The sequence below is a fragment of the Xyrauchen texanus genome, chromosome 20 (genome assembly GCF_025860055.1).
Source record: "Xyrauchen texanus isolate HMW12.3.18 chromosome 20, RBS_HiC_50CHRs, whole genome shotgun sequence".
Lineage (NCBI taxonomy): Eukaryota > Metazoa > Chordata > Actinopteri > Cypriniformes > Catostomidae > Xyrauchen > Xyrauchen texanus.
In genome coordinates, this window is record NC_068295.1 from 11334376 (window position 1) to 11361729 (window position 27354).

Consider the following 27354-nt stretch of genomic DNA (forward strand, 5'->3'; position numbering starts at 1 on the left):
GTATTTACTTAATGTGTGTTACTAAATGTGCAATATTGTGTGGGCATATGTGTGTTATGCTGCTGTTCTCGGAAACTCCATCCGTAAACAGCGCGCTCATTCGCTCGCTCACATGCAGCGGGCGATCCCTCCCTCCGGGCTGCGCAGATGCGGGAAGCGCGCGCAGTGAGCAGCTGTGATTACACCATCATGGACACAAGCGCACCAAAGCGGAGTTGAATCGGGACGAGTCGGACGTTGCCAACAACAAAAACATGAACACTCTCCTATTTGTCATCGGAATATAACGGATTCAAGTAGTGCGGTTCGTTTGTTTGCGCGTTTGGAATATTCCCCAACAGAAGAACTACAACAACATGACAGTCTCTTGCAGTCCCCGCGCTGGAGAAACTCTTGCTCGCGCGCTTCATGAGGAGTATCGAGGCCACAGAGCCGCCGCGCACAGCCAGATGTGCTGCTGTTAACCACAGCACAGCGAGACAAACAACAGCCTGACGACACTCGAAACTTCCTTTTCAACATTTCCCCCGTGTGAGCGACATGACATCACACTGAAGGAGATGCTGTAATCGGCGAATGTCTTGTTTGATGAGCAGCTGGGCGTGCTGCCCGACTAGCATGTGCGGCTAATCTCGGTGTGTTAGCGGCTAATTAGCGCGCGAGCGCAGCGCGAGACGCCCGAGACACTGCAACAGCTCTGACAGGACAGAAAGGCGGACACTTTCACACTCTTTGAAACCGCTTAATTTATTTTACCTGTTGTTTTTTCCCCAACACATTAGATGTTTAACATGTTCAAAAGTCTTACTGGCTCTTAAATGTGGTAGAGTTTTTGTTGTGTGTGCGCCGTGAGAACGGTTAAAGTTGGGTGGTTGTTCCCGGGGCTGGGAACGCGCGGGGCCGATGCGTAGCACCGCGCGCGGCGGCCGCAGGCATGCAGCACGACTTCAGCTCCAGCGAGGAGAACAGCGCGAGATGGCGAGGCCTGTTCGTGCAGGCGCTGCGAAAGGTACCGACCCAACAAACACAAAACTGACCACGTTCTGGTTCGGATTCGCACTTTAGTCCAGCTGAGATAGATATTAGCAGATTTATAGTGAATTTCAAGCTTAAAGTGTCGGTGCTCATGTAAGTTGTTCTGCAGAACAGTGTAGAATTTTTGAGGACGATTCTGTTTTCATTGTAAGGTGGTTTGCACAGCTGTTTTATGTTGCACATAGTGTCTGTTTTGAGATGTTTCATAAGGATGCAGCTGTGCAAGATGCATGCATGGTGTAAAAACCATACAGCTAATTTGTACATGATATTTCCAGTATCTTGACAGAGTTTAGTTTTTTTTGTTTGTTTGGTTTTTGGGGTTGATGGGGATTTTATGAACCGAACCAATTCGTGCAAGACAGTATGTGTAGATATGTGAGTTTGCAGTTGGTGTTTGAACAATCACTGATCTTCCCCTGACAGAAAGAAATGACACACTTAATCCAGATTTCCCTTCCATCTTGCTCATTCTTCTCAAGATCCATATTAAAACACCAAATGATATCTTCACACCATCAGCTGATTCTGAGAGCAGATGGTGGGTTTTTGATCATGTTGGAAAATGCTGCATTGATATTTGGAAAAGATGAAAGTTACTTTCAATTGAAAGCCAAACAAATGCAACACAAATTGAACTCACCGAGACACATTATGAACTTTGAATTATAAACGACACACATTTACTGGTAATTATTGTATTTAACCCCCCTTATGTTGTTTTGAAATGTAATTCCTTGACTTTGTTCAAATATGGTATCTGAAAAAACACACACAAATTGACCATTTTCTTAAAAAAAATATTTTGGTTTTATTGTATTGTTACTCTTGTTTTTATGGTAAAAAATGACTGGCCATTGGAAATGAATGGATTAGAATACAAAATACAGAAGATAAATTAAAAAGCATTATTTAAGAGGATCAGCTATATGCATTGTGTAGTCCAGATTATAAGTTTATTTAAAGTTCATTTAAAATGACACATATTTTATTGAGATCAAGCAAGTGTTATTATTAATTTGTTATAAAAAAAATATATATATATATATATATATATATATTCACACGCTGGGGGCCAAAAGTTTGGAATAATGTACAGATTTTGCTGTATCGGAATGAAATTGGTACTTTAATTCACCAAACTGGCATTTAACTGATCACAAAGTATAGTCAGGACATTACTGATGTAAAAAAAAAACAGCACTTTTACTATTTGAAAAAAGTCATTTTTGATCCAACAATTTATCCTTGAGTAATCATGCTAAATTGCTAATTTGCTACTAGAAAATCACATGCCATTATATCAAACACAGATGAAAGCGTTTTGATTCGTTAAATTAAGCTTAACATTGTCTTTGTTTTTTTTTTGTTTTTTTGTGTTGTCACATTATACAATAGACTGGCATGTCTTAAGGTCAAAAATGGCAAAAAAGACACAGAAACTCTAGAAACTCTAGAAACTCATCAGTCAATCGATGTTTTGAGGAATGAAAGATATTCAATGCTTGTATTTGTCAAAAAACTGAATATTTCATACAAAGGTGTACACTACATTTTTCAAAGACAAAGGACAACTGGCTCTAACAAGGACAGAAAGAGATATGGGAGGCCAGATGTACAACTAAACAAGAGGATAAGTACATCAGAGTCTCTAGTTTCAGAAATAGATGCCTCACATGTCTTCAGCTGACAGCTTCATTGAATTCTACCTGCTCAACACCAGTTTCATGTACAACAGTAAAGAGAAGACTCAGGGGTGCAGGCCTTATGGGACGAATTGCAAAAACAGATAATTGGAAAAAAGTGTTATGGATCATAACCCATAGAGCTTTTGTGGGATCAGCTAGACTGTAAGGGGCGTGAGAAGTTCCCGAAAATACAGCCTATGGCACTATGGCAAGTGCTACAGGAAGCGTGGGGTGAAATGTCCCCTGAATATCTGGACAAACTGACAGCTGGAATGCCAAGGATATGCAAAGCTGTCATTGCTGCACGTGGAGGACTCTTGGAAGTAGTTTAAGATTTAACATTTTTATTCACGTTATTAATGTCCCGACAAGGGCTGACGATTTAACAAATATTAAAAATAACGCGTTAAAAATTACGCAATTAATCGCAATGCCCCCGGTTTGTAATAAGGAAGATTCCTGAGAAATGCAAGCTTGTAGTACCACCTGTTTACTCCAGAGGGTAATAATTGAAATTTCATCTGTGTGGCAACACACAGTTTATACAGTGAATAAAACAATCATCCAGCAGAGAGCACAAAACAGACATTCGTTACATTCTTGCGTTCAAAATATTTGATGGAGTGCAAATTCTAACTAAGGGATCTCAAGATGTGTTCTAAGTATTAAACACTATTTAACTTGAAACGGTGACCTAAAAATGTTATGTTTATAAAAGCATGTCTGACGCTTGTTGAAATTGACGGGCTCTTAAACAAGCCCTCATAATGAATCTCAAACTGATTGAGAAATTCACTTGTGTAATGGATTGCTGTGAACTTTATGCAAATGATTGACTTATGATCAGTAATATGGTAGCCACTTTTATATTGTTTTATCAATGATTAACTCTGCCACAAGAATGTAATGCATTTTAATTATCTGAATATTTTTTATTTTGATATAATTTTTTTATATTTGAAGATAACAATGTATAATTATTTCATCATTATATATTTAATTATTGCTATATGAGGGGCTTTCTCAGCAAATAGATATATATAGCTTTCCCCCACTAGCCCAGTAGGAGCTCAGTTAAATGAATCCTATCAACTATTATAAAAAAATAAAATAAAATTAATTATATATATGTTATGTTCAAAAAAGGAGTAAAAGAAACTTGTGGCAATATATGTGATATCAGAGATTTATTAACAATCTTAGTTGGCTGGTCATATTTGACCGGGAACACAAAATGTGTTAGAAAAACAGAGCACATGGGTTAAAGAATGCATTTTTATTCACATAAAACAAGAATAACCGATCTCTAGAATAGTTAATGGTTTACTTAGTCTTGAATCTAGAGCTCTTTTGGCGTAGAACACTGTTTTATCTCTTTTATATCAGCTATATTATGCCCCTAGTCTTAAATCTTAATCACGAAAATGTGTAGAAAGTCTTTATTTTAAAATCTAGAGATCATGTCGTTGTTTCAATCCTGTATGTTTTTCATTCTGGACTGACACTCTCTTGCTCTTCCACCACTCTCTTCCATCTCTCATTTTCTCTGCCTACTCTCCCATTCTCCACATCAATACTTCTCTGTCTGCTACTATCATCCCCCCATCCCTGGAGAAGATAGTGGGGTAGAGTGTGTGTGTGTGTGTGTTCAGGGGTCCCAGTAGAGTAGCTCTCAGTGCCTAATGGAAGGCGGCATGTAACCAGACACTAGAGCAGTGAGCACAACCCATCTCTCATCTGTATATTTGTGTGTCTATGTGCATGCATGCATTTGCTTTTGTCTTGGTCAGTATTTCACTGATTGACTATAAGTGGATTAAACCTGTATTCTAACCTTGCACCGTTCACCTGTCATAACACATCCTATTTTCTATACTGCTACTCCGCTACTGTTTTCTCTCTCTCTCGCTCTCTCTCTCTCTCTCTCTCTCTCTCTCTCTCTCTTTGTAACTGGTTTTGCCACTGTACCTGAACAGACTGCATTCCTATTTAAGGACACAGCCCAGAAAGGGAGGGGGGAGGGGGGCTACATGGGAAAGAGAGTCTTTGAATTTGTCCACCCAACTGAGAAGGTGTGTGTCAGATGATATCATGTGGCCTTCGTTACAGTGTAATTTTAAGTGTTTTATGTATAAAAAAACACCCCTCTTTATTGTATATGCACTGATGCAGGAGCATCTGACACATCATCTAAATATTTTATGCACATTTTGTTTTTACTATTTATCGTTCACCTTTTTAATGATCCTTTTTTAATGCTCTTGTGTTTCTCTGTTTAAATGTAAAATTGAAGTTGCTGTAATGTTGTTCTTATGTTTTTATATGTGCAGGTGCAGTTACAAGTCCATCCAAATCTGTCAGCTAAAGAAGACGCCCTTCAGCATATTGAGGCGCTCATACTACAGCTCCTGAACAAGCTGTGTGTCACACAGCCCAGAACTATAACTGATGTCGAGGTACATACACGCACAATAGGGCTGGACGGTATGATGGAAGAAATGTGTCAGATGGTAGAAATATTGATATACTGTTTATACTGCAGCTGTTAGTGGGCAGGACTATGTTATTTGCACATCAGAGCAACATGGAGTGATAATGTATGTCCCAAACAAATTAATACAAGGAAGGAATAGGGACAACGTGAAGCGGGATTTAGTTATTTGCAGTTGTGGAACAATATTGCAACTTTCTGTATTAAAGCTGAAGTATGTAATTTCTGCACCACCAAATGTAATTGCAAAAATAAACACTGTTTTCAAAACTCACATATTTGGTTGAGTTAAGGCCCTGAAATACTTCTGGAGAAGTTAATCGTCGTTCAGGGGTAAAAGAAGTTCCATTACAGCCAAGCAACGCTATACTTTTTGCAAACATTCAGACACTGGTCACACCACTGTGGGAGGCATTAGATGTACATTTAAATAAGAGGACGCTAATATGACATTAAAACAAGCTATAGGCTACGCGGCCATAAAATACGTCAGTTACACTGTTATTGTAATTTATGATGACACTGATACTGCTGCAAAGACGAGTGTATAAAAGTGTCAATATGACGAAATAAAGACAAAAGAATGATGATCTGCATATCTTGTTCAGATGTGTGAATGGCTTTTGCTCCAGACAGCACATGAGTGAATTGACACTTGATTGTAGATTGTATTCCTTTTGTAGACTAAACAAAACAAAAATCACATGGCATGATCTTGGAAATTTTTTCTAAGGGAACGATCGTACAGATGTAGGTAAATTTGCACCAGATCGCTAATAACTGCACATAAATTACTAGTAACGACCAATGTGTTCATGTTGACTGATTGAACAGTGTAAAAAAAGATTAGCTTTCAACTTCAAGGTGGGTGGAGCTTCAGGTCACACATACTGCTGACGTGGACCAATGGCAGTAAGGTGTTCAGCAGCTGGTTAGAATTGTTTCAAAAAGTTCACCCAGGCGAGCTTTTATGAACCACCAAAACAGACTTAAAAACATCTTGTTGGCCAGATTTTATTCTAAATCAGAATGAGCTTTATTGCCAAGTCTTCTCACATAAACAAGGACATTTTTTGGGTGATAGGAGAAACAAGTGCACACAGAACATTACAGTTGAACATAGAATATAAAAAGGGTAAGAGTATAAATAGACATACATATAACAGAATGGCAGATGTACATGTGCAAGTGGTAGTGTATGTGCAAGGTAGGGGTATGTACATTTATTATATTACTTTCAAATGTATTATATGTACATTTATTATATTACTTTTGACTGCCACAACCTATAAAAAATAAAATAAACACTTTTTTAAATAACCAACATTATGTAAACGCATCTCAAATAATTATAAACCCTTCTTGCAAAATCATGAATTACAGACATTTTGAGGAGGTAAAACAGATTGAACCCACACCAGATGTCGCACTTGCTTCAGTAGCAAGCTCCACTTCATTTTCTTGACTTTTTTAGGAGTCGTCTCTTGCTGTGTAGATGTTTTTCTCTTCAGGGTTTTCTCTGGGTCAATAGTGATTTAAGTAGTGCGAGTGATCCCGCTCTGGCCTTCCTGTAAGTTTTGGGAAGCCTTGTGACGCAGTGGGCTAAAGCATTGAACTGGTAAGCAGAAGGTTGTTGTTTCGAGCCCCACAGCCACCACCATTGTGTCCTTGAGCAAGGCACTTAACTCCAGGTTGCTCTGGGGGATTGTCCCTGTAATTAGGGCACTGTAAGTTGCTTTGGATAAAAGCGTCTGCCAAATGTATAAATGTAAAATGCAAATGTAAACTAGATAGAAGCATATTATTCATATTGTACATTCCTAGACATAACCTAACGATTTTTGTTATTTTAATATTTCTTTGTAAACAATGGGTATTTTCAATGCTTTAGCTATAATAGCCACTTCCCAAGCTCAACAAACTTTTGCTGCACATCATAACTTTATTATATATATATAATGAAAAAAATTTGCTGCAAAAATTATTTTATTGTTAAGTATACTGTTACCGTGAAATGTAATTATTTGTACTTAGATTTTGGTCATACCACCTGCCCTCAGCACACACAATCCAACAGTATGTGATATAGAACTAAACACACAATCCTGCATTGCATCTGAAATAGTTGCACACAGAGATACAAGCACACAGTTCAGCAGAATGTATGCGCCTGATCAGCTTTGTTACCTTTGGCTTGGTGTGTGTTCGCAGGAGCGTGTCCAGAAGACGTTCCCGAATCCCATCGATAAATGGGCCATGGCAGATGCTCAGGCTGCAATAGAGAAACGCAAACGAAGGAACCCACTGCTGCTGCCTGTCGATAAGATACATCCACTACTGAAGGTGTGAAACTAAAAACTAGTGCTGTCAGTCAAATATAAATTTTTATCGTGATTTAATCACATTTTGTTTTTGTAGTTAATTGTGATTAATCACAGATTTTGAAAGTGCTGAAATTTGACATTATATGTACATATATTTTCTTGACAAAATGTGATATTTCCATCTTAGGAAAGAAAACAAAACAATTTTCCATACAAAGCCTTCCACATAAAATGCACTAAAATAGCACCAATTCGAGTAACATTAAATGTTCAAGTTGGAGGATGACTAATTGAAAGAACTGGTCCCGCCATAGGTTGTATATTAATTTCAATGGGCATTAAATCTCTTAATATTAGTCTGCTGGTAGAATGTGACTATCCACTTTGTTACAGAAATCGTGAAGCTGTGTTCACAATTCGCATCAGAGCGTCAACGCCAGCGTCAAGCTTGAACTAACCATGAAAAACGCTTCCAGCCAAAATGTCTCATTCTGCGTTTTGGTGATTAAGTCTTGATTTGCTTCTGTGGTAATTAAAATGTGCCTTACAAGTACCATCTGGGCTTGTTTTGTACATCAAATACTGCTAAGAGCTCCATCATTTTATCACTGACAAGGAAGTGCTATCAGAGATTTATTTATCGAGATAACCTCCGCGGCTTTATCATAGGAGTGTATTACGACAGTACCGCCCATAGAATGTCTATGGGACTGCCGCGTTATGCTATTTTATGCTAAGCTTGTGTGTCAGTGTAATGACTCCGGGCAGACACATTACAAAGGTTTCGCCCTTAACACAAGTGTTATGCCGTATTAACGGTAAATGTGTTAATCGCGATTAAGAAAAAATAACGTGTTAAACTTTTCATTTATCGCATACGTTAACGTGTTAATTCTGACAGCTCTACTCAAAACACGTCTTTCTTAATCCACAACAGTCACACAACTTCTCCCAAAACACACACAGGGTAACACACATCTGGTTTTGTGTGGGCAGGAGGTGCTGGGCTACAAGATCGACTATCATGTGTGTCTGTATATTGTTGCTGTGCTGGAGTACATCTCAGCCGACATCCTCAAGTTGGCTGGAAACTACGTGAGCAACATTCGACATTTTGAGATCAGCCAGCAGGACATCACAGTCTCCATGTGTGCTGACAAGGTCAGACGTGTGTGTGTGTGTGTGTGTGTGTGTGTGTGTGTGTGTGTGTGTGTGCGTGTGTGTGTGTGCGTGCGTGCGCGCGCACGTAGGTTTATATAGAAGCATGTGTGAGAAAACATTACTGCTTCTCTGAGGTATGCTATGAGTTAAATTATGAGTAGTGGTTGACCAGGGGCTGATAAATCTGAAAATATTTGGTAATATAAAATTATCTTACTCATAAGAATTGCACTTTTGGATGTGAAGGAGCCATCTGTGATATGAAAACAACTATTATTACGTGCCACCATGTCACCACAATATCAGACTAGCTTGAAACAAAGTCACAGTCCATTCTTCATCTCCCCTCGACAATTCCCTGAAACTTTTAACTACCTTGTCCAATAAAAGAAAAGCAGATAATAATATCACTTCTATCATATATTGTCTGCAAATATACAGATATCTCATTTAAACAAAACTCTTGACAGTTGTTGAGGTGTTGATTCACATTGTTTCTAGATTATTACACAGAGTGATCAGATGCATTTTAAATAATTGCAAAAAGCATCATTGGCCCAAAAAAATGAATTGTATCAGAGAAACCCAAATTTCACAGTTTTGTGGTCCAGGCACAAAATGACCAGCCAACATCATTTCACTAATCATATCAGCAGCACCTGGAAAAGAGTGAATGAGTACTAGTCAGGTAAAATCACTCTATCATTCTGATTGGATTATAAGAGCAGACTGATGCTAAAAGGAGGTGCTTGCAGCCATCATGGCTTTGCATCAAAATGGCCCCACATGCAAGGAAATTGCTGCAAAGAATATTGTACCTGAAAGAACCATTTACTGGATCATCAAGAACTTCAAGGAGAGAGGTTCAACTGCAGTGAAGAAGGCTTCAGGATGTCCCAGAATGCCCAGCAAGCACCAAGACCGTCTCCTCCTGAGGATTCAGCTACAGAATCGTGTCAACACCAGTGCAGAGCTTTTTCAATATTGGCAGCAGGTTGGTGTGAGTGCATCTGCACACACAGTGAGGTGAAGACTTTTGGACAATGGCCTGGTGTCAAGCAGGGCATCAAAGAAGCCACTCCTCTCCAAGAAAAACTGAAAAGACTGAAATTCTGCAGGAAGTACAAGGATTGGACAGCAAAAGACTGGTGCAAAGATATTTTCTCTGATGAAGCCCCCTTCCGACTGTTTGGGACATCTGGAAAATCGATAGTCCGGAGAAGAAAACGTGAACGCTACCACGAGTCCTGTGTCGTGCCTAAAGTGAAGCATCCTGAGACCATCCATGTATGGGGTTCCTTTTCATCCAAGGGAGTGGACTCTCTCACAATTCTGCCCAAAAACACTGCCATGAATAAAGAATGGTATCAAAACATCCTGCAAGAGCAACTTCGATCCAGGAGCAATTTGGTGAACCGGTGGTCAATCCTCAAAAGGTGAGTGGACGAACAGAAGCCCACAAATTGTGATCAAATCCGAGCACTAATAAGTCTAGAATGGATCGCCATCAGTCAGGATTTGGCCCAGAAGCTGATATCCAGCATGCCAGAGCGAATTGCAGAGCTTATGAAGAACAAGGGTCAACACTGAAAATATTGACTTTGCATAAATTGAGTGTTTTTGCCAATAAAAGCCTTTAAAACTTATGAAATGCTTATCATTGTTTTCCAGTATACCATAGAAACTAAAATAATCTACAAATACTGAAGCAGCAAACTTTGCAAAACAAAAAATGTATGTCACTGCCAATACTTTACAGCTGTAGGTTAATATTATTGAGCAGCCCATTAGGGGCTTCATTTAGGATTCATTAGGCATTTATTAAAACGGAATGCACAGTGTTTCAGCAAATTTAAAATTACTGTAGATATTAACTACAAAAAAGCTTATGAATTATCACAATTCATTATTTTAACAAATTGACACCCCTAATATTATATGCTGTTATTTTAGAAGCTCAGGTTTTGAAAACAAGGACAGTTGTGTTTTACAGTTGTATAGTTTAGTCTTATACAGTTTGATACATGCTTTTGTCATTTTGCACATTCACAAAAGTTTATTTTGTTGCCATTTTAGTCATTTAGATTAAAACTGTCTATAATTACATGAAATATTGAATACATTTAAAGTACATTTTCAGCAAAAGACTATGGCTAAAACAATAAACTGTAAAAAATTTGTCTGCATTTGATCAGGTGTTAATGGATATGTTCGATCAGGAAGAGGAGATGGGACTAGTTTCTCAGGGTGTAGAGGAGGTGTCTTCATCTGGTGAGCTCACATATGATGACCTGGTGCGTCTGGAGATTGCTGAGGAGCGTCAGTATCTGCGGGAACTCGATCTCATCATTAAAGTATTCCGCCAGGCCTTTATGTCCAATGGCAAACTTTTCTCTGCTCACGTGAGTTCTTCCAAACCAATCGGGTCATGTGCTGTCTGTGTAAAGGGGCATTCACACTGACAGTGATTTGCAAATTTCTCGAATTGAGGCGATGCGGTGAAGATGAGCTGGTTCAACATTGATCTTCATGTTCTGCTCAGTGTGAATTCCCCTCAAGTCCTTCTGAAGTGAGTATATTAAGGCAATAAGCCACAAGTGGCCATGCATTACAGTGATTTTACTACATCTAGTTCTACTCAGAATCTCAAAAATTGTCTTTTCTCTGTTATATTGGAATTAAAATCACAAGAATTGTATTGATTCGTCACAACTTTAAATTAAACATGCCTTTTTCTTTGCCTAAATTGGCATATTGCACACAGAAATGACAAAACCTTACTCAAAATGGCATGTTCCAGTCTGATTTGCCATCTTCTCAGGGTGCAAATGTTTTTTCAGTCCACCAGTATACACAGTGATGTTTGCAAATTCCCAGAATTAGTGCTTCTTAAGGAAGATCTAGTTGCTCTTAGTGGGCAGTTCTTGGCTAGAATAAGTTGTAATGTAGACCAGACTATGTCGATGTGCAAAAGGTCATACTTTTGAGAGTTGTTTTGTTCTGGATGCATTCTTTTTAAAGGTATAGTTCACCCAAAAATGTTTATTCTCTCATCATTTACTCACCAACATGCCATCCCAGGTGTGTATGACTTTCTTTATTCATCAGTATAACCGTCATCTATACAGTTCCACTGGTTAAATTAATAACTTCTAGAGCGAAACTATCGCTTTTGCTGCATACAATTTTAACTATAAAACAATCGCTTTTGGTCAGCAGCCGTATGTGCTTTCATGAGAGGGCAGAGTTCATGCAGTCTTGTGTAATGTAGTCACTCTGATGTAGAATGAAAATCATACACATCTGGGATGGCATGAGTGTGTAAATGATGAGAAATATTTCATCTTTCTTTGGGTGAACTAACCTTTTTAATATAATTGAAATGGTCAGTTTTTCTCTTTGTGATGTTTGTAGGATGTGGAGCTGGCATTCAGTAATATTCTGGAGGTTCACGAGTTAACGGTAAAGCTGTTGGGTCTGATCGAGGATGCCGTAGAAATGACAGCTGATGGGAGTCCACACCCCCTTGTGGGCAGCTGCTTCGAAGACCTCGCAGAGGTACAGATAAACACACAGACACTTGTTCTCATTCCATTCTGAGAGAAAATGTGAATGGTCAAGCAGACCATCATGTGTATGTGCTGTGTTCAGGAGCAGGCGTTTGATCCCTATGAGACACTCTCTCAAGACATCCTCTCTAAAGATTTTTGTCAACATTTCAACACTCTGATGACCCGCCCAACTGTTGCTCTGCACTTTCAGGTAAGAATTAAAACCTTGATCTCTGATTGGTTCACTTAGTTGTTCACCTGATTGGCTAACCCTTTTGTTGTGCGTAATTACCATATGCCGTGTTAATTAAAAAGTTCCTTCAAATAGACAATGGCTGCATCTGAATCTTAAGGTAGCTGCCTTTTTGTCTTGCTGACTTAACAGTCAGTGTATGCATGTAAGTTTTGCCTGTGGTACTGCACTCTCAGGATTATGGGATTTCATGGGCAGCGAAAGGATACATCTTTGCTGCATTCAAAAATAGATCAGATGAAAGTATATCAGTAGAAAGATGTGTTGCAAACATTGGATTCGGATGTGCCCTTGATCCCTTCCTACCTCTGTATTCAACCACCTGAAGGCAGCATTTTCCAGTTTTGGATGCAGCCAATCTCTCCAGACTCTGAGGGGTTGTGTGTGTGTTAAAAGGGTTCACCCAAAAAATTTTAATTGTAATTTATTTGCCTTGTTTCACTTTTGTATGACTATTTCTTTTTCCATCTTCCATGGAACACAACCTCAGTCTCCATTCACTATCCTTGAAAAAAGAGCAGCAACAACATTCCTCAATTTTTCCTCCCCTGTGTTGTGTTTACATGTTTCAGTCAATAGCAGAGGGTTTTAAGGAGGCAGTACAGTATGTGCTTCCTCAGTTGATGATGGTTCCAGTTTACCACTGTATGCACTACTTTGAACTGTTACAGGTGAGAATTAAACACATTCATACGTTTTAAACTGTAGGTATGTAATGTGCTGTGTTAAAGGGTAGGTTCACACAAAAATGAAAATGGTCTCATCATTTACTCACCCACATGCTATCCCAGATGTGTATGACATTCTTTGTTCTACTGAACTACTGAACACAATCAAAGATTTTTTTATTTTTTATATTTCAGCTCTCATGCAATGCAAGTGAATGGATTACATCACTTTAAATCTTGACAGCAGTCTCATTGGTGATCATGATTACAAGCTCCTATTGTGCCATCTGACACTCTGGGCATGCGTCAAGCACTTGTAATCAAGCTTGAAATCATGGTCATGCTTAAAGACTGCAATGTCAAGATGTACAGTGAAAAATGAGTTCTATTTTGGTTTGTTCTCGCCCAAAACCAACTGGATCTCTTCTGAAGACATTGATTAAAACACTGGAGTCTGAATGATTTTTTTTCTATGCTGCCTATATCTCATTTTTTGAGCTTTTGAAATTCTGGTCACCATTCACTTGCATTGTATGGACGTACAGATCTGAAATATTCTTCTTAAAAACTTTGTGTTCAGCAGAAGAAAGAATGTCATATACATATCTGGGATGGCATGAGGTTGAGTAAATGATGAGAGAATTTTAATTTTTGGTTGAAATATTCCTTTAATTAAGGTTTGTGTATGTTTGTCTCTGTAGCAATTACAGGAGCGCAGTGAGGACCAGGATGACAGAGAGTGTTTAAAGCAGTCTCAAACTGCACTGCTCAACTTACAGAGCAGCATAGAACGCATATATGCTAAACACCAACCACGACGCAAACAAGGGTAATACACACTTTCACTCAACACTATTGATTCCAAAGAGCATCCTGTGGGTTTATACCAAAACTCCATCTCTCTCTCCCTCTATTTCTTTTCTGTTTTTATTTCCTTAGAGAGCCTTTATATAGGTTAAACAGTCGGGCATCTCGTAGCAAGCAGGCAGCTATAAAGCGTATGAATGACATCCAGAGGAGTATTGATGGCTGGGAGGGCAGAGATATCGGTCAGTGCTACAGTCAGTTCATCTTGGAGGGGGGGCTCTTACGTGCCGGTGCTAAGCACGAACGACACAACTTTCTGTTTGATGGCCTCATGATCAGCTGCAAAGCCAACCAGAGCTCCCGGTTGCCTGGGTCAGGCAGTGGGGCAGAGTTTCGTCTGAAAGAGAAGTTTGTGTTGCGTAAATATCGCATCGTAGACCGCGAGGATTCGCCTGAGTTTCGTCACGCATTTGAGCTGGTGGGACGTGAGGACAGCGGTGCCGTGTTCTGCACACGTTCGGCAGAAGAGAAGACTGCGTGGATGGCTGCGCTGGTCACTCTGCAGTACCGGCCTACTCTTGACCGCATGCTGGACACCGTCCTGCACCGTGAAGAAGAGGAACAACCACTGAGGTTGCCGTCAAAAGACATATACAGATTTACCATTCAGGACTCTCAAGAGAACATTGTGTTTGAGGAGGGAGCACAGAGGAAGACTGGAATTCCCATTATTAAAGCCGGAACAGTTGTCAAGCTCATTGAAAGACTGACATACCACATGTATGCAGGTACTGAACAAATCTATGTGCTTACTAACTGAATGGAATTTTCCTGTATTGCAGCAAGAAATGAGTCTGTGTCATGTTATGTCCAGGTCTGCATGGGGTCTTTGCCCACAGAATTTAACAGAAAGCTTAACAGAATTCGAACCGCTATATCATTTACAAAGTTTTGCTGCTTGTTCCTTCTGCATATTCATTTAATCTTGCCTACTTGGACAATGCATTAGCCAACAATAATACCCTTTTTATCACTTTGTACCCCAAATGAAAAAAGTGCACTGATTACATGTGGGCTTAGTGATAATGGCCAAGGTCATTTAGAGGATATATTATTTATATATTATATATTATTAGGTTTATGTATTTGTGTATGTATAGCTGTGTGTCTTTTATAAGTAAAGTACTGTTTCTGTTTTTTACTTAGACCCAAATTTTGTACGTACATTTCTGACAACATACCGGTCTTTCTGTAAACCACAAGACCTGCTCACACTACTGATAGAAAGGTAAAGCTTCTTGTTTCTCATACACAACCATTAATTCAATGTATGATACAGTCAGCATTTAACTCTTATTCCCCTGAAGCACACTTACAGTATGTTACTTTCATGACAGGCTGTTATTTTCTATTTGCTTGTATATGTAAATTCCCAGCTATGTTTGGTAAACCACTTTGCATGTGAAAACTAGTGTAGTGACTAGTGTAGTGAAGAACCACACATCAGGTTGGAAGATTGGGAGGGGGCACGGAGTATTTCTATGTAGTAATCTGAACTTTTAAAAAAAAAAAGCAAAACAATTGGGGCCTGTGTAGCTCAGCAAGTAAAGACACTGATTACCACCCCTGGAGTCGTGAGTTCGAATCCAGGCCGTGCTGAGTGACTCCAGCCAGGACTCCTAAGCAAACAAATTGGCCCGGTTGCTTGGGAGGGTAGTCACATAGGGTAACCACCACGTGGTGAGTTGTGCGTGTATGGAGAATATTGTGAAGCCTCCACTCGTGCTATGTCTCCTTGGTAACTCGTTCAACAAACCACATGATAAGATGCGTGGATTGACGGTCTCAGATGCGGAGGCATCTGAGATTCGTCCTCTGCCACCCAGATTGAGGCAAGTCACTATACCACCATGAGGACTTGGAGCGCAAAATAAATTCTAGCATCATACTCATTAAATCGCTTCCTCTTTACACAATTGTTTTTTTACACTGCTGAGCAAAAACGAATGTTGGAGAATCAGCCAGTTAGAGAGGGATTCTGTAGAATTATTCACAACTTCATTCTAAAATGTTGACATGCAGAACCTTTGCCCATCTGGGAGTTTGTTGCAGTTGCATATATGTTGGTTACACATCAGAAGTTCCTAAACTCAGCATTGTCCACTGTTGGTTGTTGCATTTACCTTTCATGCTGAGGTGCTTTTGAGTGTAATTTAATTTCATTTGTTCTCCCATGATGCCTCAGAATAGAGATTCCAGAGCCCGAGCCATCAGAGGCGGACCGAGTGGCACTCTGGAACGGAGAGCAGCCAATGGCAGCCGAGCTTCAGAGATTTCGCAGAGAATATGTGCAGCCTGTCCAACTTAGGTAAAAAATGCATACAAACAAACTTTGCACAATCATGCTCATCATTTCATACAGTTTGTGCTCATTTCAATTAACGTGCTGTTGTAAACTCATAACTCGTGACTCTGCTGTCCATCAACCCCAATACTGTCTGGGCATGTCGGTCTGATGTGTGTGTGTGTGTGTGTGTGTGTCTGTATACCTGTGTGTCATTAGGGTTCTGAATGTGTTCCGTCAGTGGGTGGAACATCACTTTTATGACTTTGAGAATGATCCTGAACTCCTTCGCAGACTTGAAGAATACCTCACCAGCACCACACAGCTTAGAGGTAGACACAAACACACAGTCTCTAAAACAATTACTCACACCTTGACATATACAGGGTTCCCACGGATCCTTAAGTCTTAAATATCTTAAATGACACAAAAGTCTTAAAGTCTTTACTTTTAATTGTTTATATTGTGATTTATTGTATGGGTGCACATTTTATATCCCTTATTTGTTTGATTGAGCAGCTGGAAGCAGTGAAGCACAAATATTTCCAAAATAATTGTCCCCGGTGTATTTCAAAGATAAAGTGATATATTGTTGAAAAAAAAACTATTGGTAGATTAACTGGCTTTCTTTCAACACATTATCAAATCGGCACAATCCTATATCAGTCAATCTCTAATTTGTATTTATTTATGTAATGGTACATAAATACATTTTAATGTGAGATATATATTTGGAAAACATGTCTTAAGTATTTTAAACTTGCATATAGCCTACCCTGTTTTACTGATAAGTAATGCTAAGGACATGTTGAGTGTGTGCCCCTGCCTGTTTAAGTAAGTGTCTGTGATACATTATTTATTTTGAGATTGTGTTGGTTTGTTTTGGTATGGGGATTCATTTTATATGTTCAGGTCTTGAAAAGGTCTTAAAAAGTCTTACATTTGATTTAAAAAAACTCTACAGCAACCCTGATACATATCCACATACAGTGCATTCAGAAAGTATTCAGACCCCTTAATTCTTTTCACATTTTGCTATGTTGCAGCCTTATGCTAAAATACTTTAATACATTTTTTCACAACAATCTACACTCCTTGCCCCATAATGAGTTAGCAAAAAACAGATTTTTGATAACTTTGCAAATGTATTAAGAAAAAATGAAATATCCCATTGACATAAGTATTCAGACCCTTTGCTATGACACTTGAAATTTAGCGGCAACACTCCACCAATCTAGGCTTTATGGCAGAGTGGCCAGCCTCTCCTCAGTGGAAGACACATAAAAAAGCACTTAAAGGACTCTCAGACAGTGAAAAACAAAATTCTTTGGTCTGATGAAACCGATTGAACTGTTTGGCCTCAATTCCAAACATCATGTCTGTAGGAAACCAGACACCGCTCATCACCTGAGCAATACCATCTCAACGGTGAAGCATCGTGATGGTAACATCATGCTGTGGGGGTGCTTTTCAGCAGCAGGGACTGGTCAGGTTTGAAGGAAAGCTGAATGCAGTAACATACAGAGATTATCCTTAATGAAAACTTGCTCCAGAGCACTCAAGACCTCAGACTGGGCCAAAGGTTCACCTTCTAAAAGGACAATGACCCTAAGCACACAGCCAAGACAACGCAAGAGTGGCTTAGGGACAACTCTGTGAATGTCCTTGAGTGGCCCAGCCAGAGCCTGGACTTTAACCAAATCAAACATCTCTGGAGAGACCTGAAAATGGCTGTCCACCGAGAGTCCCATCCAACCTGACAGAGCTTGAGAGAATCTACAGAGCAGAATGGCAGAAAATCCCCAAATCCAGGTGCGCAAAGCTTGTCACATCATACCCAAAAACACTTGAGGCTGTAATCGCTGCTATAGGAGCTTCAACTAAATACTGAGCTAAGGGTCTGAATACTTATGTCAGTGTGATATTTCAGTTTTTTATTTTTATAAAATGTTCAAAGTTATAAAAAATCTGTTTTTGACATTAGTCATGGAGTGTAGATTGATGTGAAAAAAAATTAATAATTTAAAGAATTTTAGCATAAGGCTGCAACATAAAATGTGAAAAAAATTAAGGGGTCTGAATACTTTCTGAATGCACTGTATGTACACACGTACATATTAGGGATGTGTAAAACGATAATCTACTAGTCATCTGTTGTTTGAATGACTAGTCTGTGTTAGTTAGTTATACATTAATGTATAATTGGGCTCCATTATGGTTCACGTGACCCTGATCAGACGCCTTTTACAGGGATATACATTAGTCAACATGTTGAAGTGTGCAGCACTTATATTCAACAAATAAATAGGTTAGATAACTATTACATCTTATTGCACAAAACTACAGTCAGGTCCATAAATATTGGGACATCGACACAATTCTAATATTTTTGGCTCTATACACCACCACAATGGATTTGAAGTGAAACTAACTGCTTTAACTGCAGACTTTCAGCTTTAATTTGAGGGTATTTACATCCAAATCAGGTGAACGGTGTAGGAATTACAACAGTTTGTATATGTGCCTCCCACTTTTTAAGGGACCAAAAGTAATGCTCAGCTGTTCCATGGCCAGGTGTGTGTTATTCCCTCATTATCCCATTTACAAGGAGCAGATAAAAGGTCCAGAGTTCATTTCAAGTGTGCTATTTGCATTTGGAATCTGTAGCTGTCAACTCTCAATATGAGATCCAAAGAGCTGTCACTATCAGTGAAGCAAGCCATCATTAGGCTGAAAAATCAAAACAAACCCATCAGAGAGATAGCAAAAACATTAGGTGTGGCCAAATCAACTGTTTGGAACATTCTTAAAAAGAAAGAACACACCGGTGAGCTCAGCAACACCAAAATTCTTCACGAAGAATTCTTTCCCTGGTGAAGAAAACACCCTTCACAACAGTTGGCCAGATCAAGAACACTCTCCAGGAGGTAGGTGTATGTGTGTCAAAGTCAACAATCAAGAGAAGACTTCACCAGAGTGAATACAGACGGTTCACCACAAGATGTAAACCATTGGTGAGCCTCAAAAACAGGAAGGCCAGATTAGAGTTTGCCAAACAACATCTAAAAAAGCCTTCATAGTTCTGGAACAACATCCTATGAACAGATGAGACAAAGATCAACTTGTACCAGAGTGATGGGAAGAGAAGAGTATGGAGAAGGAAAGGAACTGCTCATGATCCAAAGCATACCACCTCATCAGTGAAGCATGGTGGTGGTAGTGTCATGGCGTGGGCATGTATGGCTGCCAATGGAACTGGTTCTCTTGTATTTATTGATGATGTGACTGCTGACAAAAGCAGCAGGATGAATTCTGAAGTGTTTCGGGCAATATTATCTGCTCATATTCAGCCAAATGCTTCAGAACTCATTGGACGGCGCTTCACAGTACAGATGGACAATGACCCGAAGTATACTGCGAAAGCAACCAAAGAGTTTTTAAGGGAAAGAAGTGGAATCTTTGCAATGGCCAATTCAATCACCTGACCTGAATCTGATTGAGCATGCATTTCACTTGCTGAAGACAAAACTGAAGGGAAAATGCCCCAAGAACAAGCAGGAACTGAAGACAGTTGCAGTAGAGGCCTGGCAGAGCATCACCAGGGATGAAACCCAGCGTCTGGTGATGTCTATGCGTTCCAGACTTCAGGCTGTAATTGACTGCAAAGGATTTGCAACCAAGTATTAAAAAGTGAAAGTTTGATTTATGATTGTTAATCTGTCCCATTACTTTTGGTCCCTTAAAAAGTGGGAGGCACATATACAAACTGATGTAATTCCTACACCGTTCACCTGATTTGGATGTAAATACCCTCAAATTAAAGCTGAAAGTCTGCAGTTAAAGCACATCTTGTTCGTTTCATTTCAAATCCATTGTGGTGGTGTATAGAGCCAAAAAGATTAGAATTGTGTCGATGTCCCAATATTTATGGACCTGACTGTATAAAAGAGAGGCTACAATACAGAGCAGCACGAAACTGCTTATGCGCATCCTGAACGTAGAATGATGCAATCGTATTGATTCAGGGCGATCCTCTCTGCGCATTTAAAAGCAGAAAGCTGCAAGATAATATTGTGGGTACATATATAGTTCACAACATCTAGCAGTTTAAACTTTTTTACTGCAACTATTTATTTAAGCAGTGTCAGACCAAATGCTGTGCTGACTGTTGTTCACTGTTGAGCACAGGCAAGTTATCTTCATGCAGAAACGCTCTTGAAGAAGTTGTGTCTCCCAATTTATTTGGGAATTGCATCTCCCAGTAAAACCACCACAACTAAAAATATTAATGTTAGTAGTCAACCCCACTAATCGACTAGTCAGTTGTAAGATAACTAGTCGATTAGTCGACCACCCTGGCACATCCCCTAATACATATACAACACATGCTCGTTGAGACAGCACACATATATCAGGCATAAATGAGTGCTGATGAATGTATGAGTTTTTTGTATATCATTTTTTCAGGTAAATCAATGCGTAAGTGGGTAGAGTCTATCAGTAATATCATGAGACGGAAGATACAAACTCAGTCTAATGGCATCAGTCACAACATCACCTTTGAAAGCCCACCTCCTCCTATTGAATGGCACATCAGCCGCCCTGGGCAGGTCGACACCTTTGACCTCATGACTCTTCATCCCATCGAAATTGCTCGTCAATTAACACTGCTAGAGTCTGATCTGTACAGGTGAGACACAGCCAATCAGAGCTGGAGACACAAATGTGTTATATGTTGACTAAATATTCTTTGCACATGTGCATAGAGCCGTTCGTCCATCTGAGCTGGTAGGTAGCGTTTGGACAAAAGAAGACAAAGAGAAGAATTCTCCTAACCTGCTGAGGATGATCAGACACACCACCAACCTCACACTGTGGTTTGAGAAGTGAGTAACTAGTTCTTACAAAACTGCATGATGAGAATTGAAGTCTGCATTTACATTACAAGAAGTTCTGTCTTGTGGAGAGTGCAGATAAACCTTGATCTCTAGTCTTGTTACTTGCTTTCATAATAGTGCTGAGTAAATTCACTCTCTCATGCTTTCTCTCTCAGGTGTATTGTGGAGGCAGAAAATGTGGACGAGAGGGTTGCTGTATTCTCTCGTATTATTGAGATTCTGCAGGTGTTTCAGGAGCTCAATAACTTTAATGGAGTTTTAGAGATTGTAAGCGCCATCAACTCTGTACCTGTGTATCGCCTGGACCACACTTTTGAGGTAACCTGTTCATCTTGAATTTATATGCACGCAAAATCAAATTGAATAATAGATAAATGCCAGATGATTATAACAGTATATGTGCTTTTGTTGTTTAATGTTTTCAGGCTGTGCCTGAGAGGAAGAGGAAGATTCTAGAAGAAGCCGTTGAGCTCAGTCAGGATCATTTTAAAAAATACCTTGCCAAGCTCAAATCCATCAACCCACCTTGTGTACCTTTCTTTGGTAAGAGAAAGAGCTTAATGCAAAACACTAGCATTTATATAAACAAATAAGTTTACATTATATAAATATGAGAAGTGTTGTACTTTAAGCCAATTTTGCTAATTTCCGCTAGACTTCTGTATTAGACCACCCAATCCATCCCTTCTACCACACTCTCTCTCAAAAACCTGTCCTCTAAAGACTGAACATGAAGTCAGAGAAAAAATTTTGATTTGTTAAAAAAGAGCAGGCCACTCCCCCGACAGGGACATTGTTTGTGAGTATCACACATAAATGCACAGCCAGTAATAGTTGAAAGTACTTGAATGTGAACAAAGTGAACCTGGAGTGATTTGCTTTCACAATGCACATAACAAGTCAGTCATTCTCATCACTTAAATGAAGTTTGGTTTGATTTGGTTTATGAGGGTCTGGCACATATAAGCCAGAATTCTTGCAAACAACCCGGAGACCCCTGAAAAAATTTGAAAACATGTCAGACTGTGCTTGTGAGTCTTTCTGAAGTCTTTGACTTTCTGGTTGCTGTGTGTTCAGGTATCTACTTAACTAACATTCTAAAGACTGAGGAGGGAAATCCAGATTTCCTAAAGCGTGACGGAAAAGAGCTGATCAACTTCAGCAAGAGACGCAAAGTAGCAGAAATCACTGGAGAAATCCAGCAGTACCAGAACCAGCCCTACTGCCTCAAAGTAGAACATGAGATAAAGGTTTTTATGTTTATCTCTCTTTGACTCTTTCTTTCTTTTTCTCACTCTCATGCATTAAGAGTTTGTCTTTTTGTCTTGCAGAGGTTTTTTGAAAATTTGAATCCAATGGAAAATATGAGTGAGAAGGAGTTTTCTGACTACCTGTTCAACAAGTCTCTAGAGATCGAACCACGGAACTGCAAACAGCCACCCAGATTTGTGAGCTTGTATTTGTTATACACTACCTGTCAAAAGTTAGGAAACACCTACTCATTCTTTATTTGTACTATTTTCCACATTTTAGAATAATAGTAAAGTGAAAACTATGACATAACACAAATGTAAGTGAATGGGAATTATGTAGTGACCAAAAAGTTAATTGTTAATCGTACACAAGAGGACAGGAATGCTGGAAGCTGATGGTAAAGCATTTTTTTTTTCTTGTTCACTATGTTTGAGTAATATGGGGTGGTCTAGGTCTTATGTTTTTTTTTTACAACTGTGTGTTACCCTCTGTAGCCCAGAAAGACTGCATATTCTCTAAAGTCTCCCGGTGTTCGCCCGGTACGGCAGGCGTTTGGAGGAGGAGGAACACTGAAGGGTCACCCAGTGCCATTAGAAAGAGAACCACCCCACAAAATTACCTTCAGGAGCATCGCAGAGACAGAACCAGAGACCCCTGCTTCTCTCCCCACCTCTCCTAACACACCCACTCCTCCACAGTCCGCCAGCTCTGACCTCAACTCTGTCTTCATGGAGCACGACCTGAGCAGCTCATATGGTGAGAGTTGTGGAGATCACAGTTCAGTTTTATTGCTATTTTGCCAATGATCCTCAGACACTTCCTATGGGACTAAACCTGCAAGTGCATTAAGTCACTTAAAAGTCTGCTAAATTACATTGCAAATGTTTTTTTTAGACATGCTGAAATACTGCTTTTTGTTTTTTGCAGGTAATAACACCATATTTGCCCCAGTTTTGCTGCCCCAGTCCAGTAAGTGTTTAGTCATAAGTAGAGTTATACTACGTTATGTAGCTAAATGTAAGACTGTTTATGTTTGTATTCTCTATTCATCAGAGTTTCAGTCTGTATCGTGTGGTAGTTTACTCCATTTGAGTGATGAGCCACTTAAACCCCCTCCACTACCACCCCGCAGGAAAGACACCTCTTCAGAATCCAAGGTAATAGACCCGTGTCCCGGGTGATCTGATCACATCTGGTCAGGCGAGACACCTCGCTGTTTACACCTGGATGCTCTTGTAACCACTTAAATTCAGATTTCGAGGGAATGGTGTCATTTCTTGAAGACATACATCCATGTCATTAGCTATGTTTCCATCCAAGTTGCTAAATTAATTTATGCGAAAAACCATAATATTGCAAAAACAATGTGCAAGCCTCGTTTCCATCCCTCGTTTTTTGTGTTAAAAAAAACAAAATCGACTGTTCCGGAGAAATTGTAGCCACTGTGGGGTTTTTTTATTAATTAAATACTCACAATTTAGAGCAGACAGACAAAACACTGTGAAGAACTTTCTCTCATGTCTAGGAGTGACAGCGCGTTGCACAGTTCTGGGAGCACTGTGTGTAGGCGTTCCTACTTCCTTTTGCCTTTGCTGTGCAGATTTGTAATATATTTTTCAAAAGTGTCAATAAACTTGCCCTTTGGCAAAGTTCAAGTTTGTATTCGACTCATTTACAGGCTTTGGATTTTCTAGTCACCATTATTTTAGGATGTCCAGAGCAACATTTCAGATGTGATTATTGGCCACTGTTAAGTCCAGTTATGAATGGGATATTCAGTTACATGATGCACATCTTGAATTCCTAATAAATTAAATGGGAGTTTATTCAGTAAATGTGTTTCCATCATAGTTTTAGCACATTACATATTGAATAAAAAAGGTATCCACCTCAAGGAAGCGTATACATTTTATGCACATTTTGGAGATTATTTATAACGTTTTAGTGTTTCCATCCAGCTGTTTATGCAATATCACAAAATGCACATCAAAGTACATCTATGGAATCCCAGCTATTGTGTTAGTGTATGATAATAAACCGTGAAAGTCATAAAAATTAAGTATAAAAAACTGTTTATCAGATGCAGCTGTAATTTAATCCAAGCACAAACATAACATTTCGAGCAGTTAATGCATTAGGTACATTAACTCTTACTATCTCTCACACACATGGTATATAGTGTATTTTTTGTCTCTACTATCTACCTACTAAAATATTATTAAGACCATTTTTGGAGCAAGTTTTTGAAAGTTTTAATCACATTCTCATGATTGCAATCTGTCCTGTGTCAAGTTGAGTTCCAGGTCTGAAAGTCCTCCTGCCATTCCACCACGACTGCCGCCGCCTCCTCGCCTGCAGCCACGCGTTCCAGTGATAAATGGACCGACAGACGGGGCACTGCCGAGCCCCCCTCCCCCTCCTCCACGCAATCCCCTGCCCGACACGCCAGTTCCACAACGCCCGCCTGAGATCTTCATCAACTACCCGGTGAATCTGCAGCCATCGCCAGTGGGCCGTTTCCACTGGGACTTCACCAGCTGTCCCAGCACTCCCAATACCCCGCCCGGCACACCCTCTCCTCGTGCTCCACCCCCTGGCACGCCTTCTCCACGAGTGCCTCGGCGCCCCTGCACACCCAGCATCAGTCAGCCCATTCTGTGCCATCTGCCCCCGCCCATACCACCTCGGCACAACTCCACCCCTGCGCTGCCAAAGCTGCCACCCAAGACTTATAAGAGAGAACTCTCTCAAACAACACACAGTCTTTCACAGCCATCCATACACACTCTCTCACTAGTAGACAATAGGGACAGCAACGAATAAAAGGAGAAAAATCTGCCCTAAAATGGAGAGGTGTATGTATGAGTGTTTTAACAACATTTACCCTGGAACCAGACAATCTGATCACACTAGAATCCTGAAGACCGTCATCTTCAAGAGGAACGTGATTATCATTTATTTTTCACCTCCTATTAGAAAATCATGACTCATGCTATATGTCAGCTTGCAGAGCTGTAAAAGATCACGTGCAACAGCACATTCACAGATTGAATGCTGCTCTGAGGCCTTTCACACTGTCAGACTCTTCTGTGGATGTTTATTTGGTTGCAAGTCAAAGGGTTTTGGCTTATTGCGTGACCACGCCAATCAGGGTCTAACCTGAACGCCCACAGCAATCCTCTCTTTAGTTGCCTTTTACTCACAGCCGTGACCTTGACCAGAGATGGTACCCTTCAATTGAACACTGACATTTTGGTGACATCTTTTTCCTCACACTATTTAAAGCCAACATGATGTCTTATCCCCAACCCTCTAAGGCAACCTCACGTATTCATGATTCGCCACAAGCCCGCCCCTCTACCGATACTTTTAATGACCCACAGACTTTAAATGTGCCTTCAATATCAGTACTGAACAAAACAACTTAACGTCTCTAAGTGTCTGAAAACCATTCGCCTTGACCATGCTTAGAACAAATGTCAAAATCTTTGTTCATGTTTCATGCGTGTATCTATGTTTGTGCGTGTGCTTCAAGTATTCTGTACAAAGTCACATATCTGCCCTTTGCGTTAAACCGTCACTACCCAACTCGGAGCCGTGGTGGCCCAGTTGCTGTGTTGCTGACGTATCTACTGACAATCTCAATCTGAGACCCGCCGGATTCACACAGTGTTGTAGAGTGTTTGGTGTGGACCAGTGTAAAGTGTGTGTCTTACTAGTGTGCGGTGAGTGTTTAGCGCCTTTTTGCACTTTAGGGCAGTACTGTTACAGAGAAGCAAGAGGACTCAAACTCACAATCCTGTGACTTTATGACCCTGTCCTCCATCCTCAGGGCTGGTCAGGACAACCGTCAGACTGTGCCCCAAACTTGTAGCTTAGAGCTCCCCAGTAGGACACGTGAATTGTTTAAAGCATTGCTGTGCTGTTTGGGACACAGTTTTGCTTCTGTCAGAATTTTCAGTTGAAGTCATGCCTCCTGCTCCCATTCAGATCCTCTCCATCAACCAAACCAGGTCCATACAGGAAGGGCTTTGACACTAGAGCAATTCCTACAGAAGTGACCATGGAAACGTTCTCCGTGGCAATCAGCCAGAGAGGACTTCAGTGTTTTGTAGTGATGTAACATCCTGTATGTGTAGACTCTCATCCTGGCCACTCTCACTGGGGCTGTTTACAACTGTTAAAGGATTATTCCGAGTTCAAGACAAGTTAAGCTCAGTCGACAGCATTTGTGGCTAAATGTTGATTACCACAAAAAAAAATATTTTGACTCATCCCTCCTTTTTTTTTTTTTTTTTTTAAAGAAAAGCAAAAATCTGGGTTCCAGTGTAAGTAAATGAGGCCAAGCCATAAATGTTAAAATGCTCACTGTTTCAAACGTATAGCTTCAAAACTTAAAAAGTATGCATGTTTACATTTATTTAATTATGGTAGAATTGCTTACTAACCTAAGTTATAGCCAATGTTACAACTTCGTTGCCATGATGACGTAACACCTAAAACCCTTTAATCCTGCAAAAACTCAACCAAATGCGCTACACTGGAACCTTGTTGTTTTTTTTTGTTTTTTTAAAGGAGGGACAAGTCTAAATGCATTTTTTGGTAATCAACATTATGCCACAAATGCTGTCGATTGAGCTTAACTTGTACTGAACATGGAATATTCCTCTAACTGATTGTTGGTTTGAAGTGTTACTAATTCCCAAAAACTCACTGTATGTATGTATGTGTGAGTCTGTGTGTGTGTGTGTGTGTGTGTGTGTGTGTGTGTGTGTGTGTGTGTGTGTGTGTGTGTGTGTGTGCATTCAAGGCCTGTAACTGCTTTTGTACCATGTTCTCCATGAGACTCATTAATAAACACGCAGTCTTATTTTCTACTG

General features: G+C 39.9%; 1 protein-coding gene across 2 annotated transcripts; it reads left to right on the forward strand.

Moving 5' to 3' along the window:
• The first annotated feature begins 161 nt into the window (after window positions 1-161).
• LOC127660671 (son of sevenless homolog 2-like) lies at window positions 162-27351 on the forward strand. Of its 2 annotated transcripts, XM_052151027.1 has the most exons (23): window positions 162-1009; window positions 5054-5179; window positions 7426-7557; window positions 8535-8699; window positions 10895-11101; window positions 12114-12257; window positions 12351-12461; window positions 13076-13174; window positions 13873-14000; window positions 14111-14766; window positions 15185-15266; window positions 16224-16346; window positions 16542-16654; window positions 20790-21012; window positions 21089-21208; window positions 21376-21538; window positions 21646-21763; window positions 22298-22470; window positions 22552-22668; window positions 22969-23230; window positions 23402-23443; window positions 23528-23631; window positions 24767-27351. In XM_052151027.1, the coding sequence occupies exons 1-23, from the start codon at window positions 935-937 to the stop codon at window positions 25295-25297; spliced, it is 4014 nt and encodes a 1337-aa protein (XP_052006987.1). In that variant the 5' UTR covers window positions 162-934; the 3' UTR covers window positions 25298-27351. The 2 variants fall into 2 exon arrangements, with proteins under 2 accessions (XP_052006987.1, XP_052006988.1); XM_052151028.1 differs by lacking the exons at window positions 162-1009; window positions 5054-5179; window positions 7426-7557; window positions 8535-8699; window positions 10895-11101 and adding an exon at window positions 11174-11268.
• Window positions 27352-27354: the final 3 nt, after the last annotated feature.

Bases quoted from the DNA above. Each gene is read 5' to 3' on its own strand.
- LOC127660671 (XM_052151027.1), top strand. From the start codon at position 935: ATGCAGCACGACTTCAGCTCCAGCGAGGAGAACAGCGCGAGATGGCGA. The intron at 14,767-15,184 runs GTACTGAACAAA...TTTTTTACTTAG, and splicing joins GACATACCACATGTATGCAG to ACCCAAATTTTGTACGTACA. The intron at 21,209-21,375 runs GTGAGTAACTAG...TTTCTCTCTCAG, and splicing joins CTCACACTGTGGTTTGAGAA to GTGTATTGTGGAGGCAGAAA.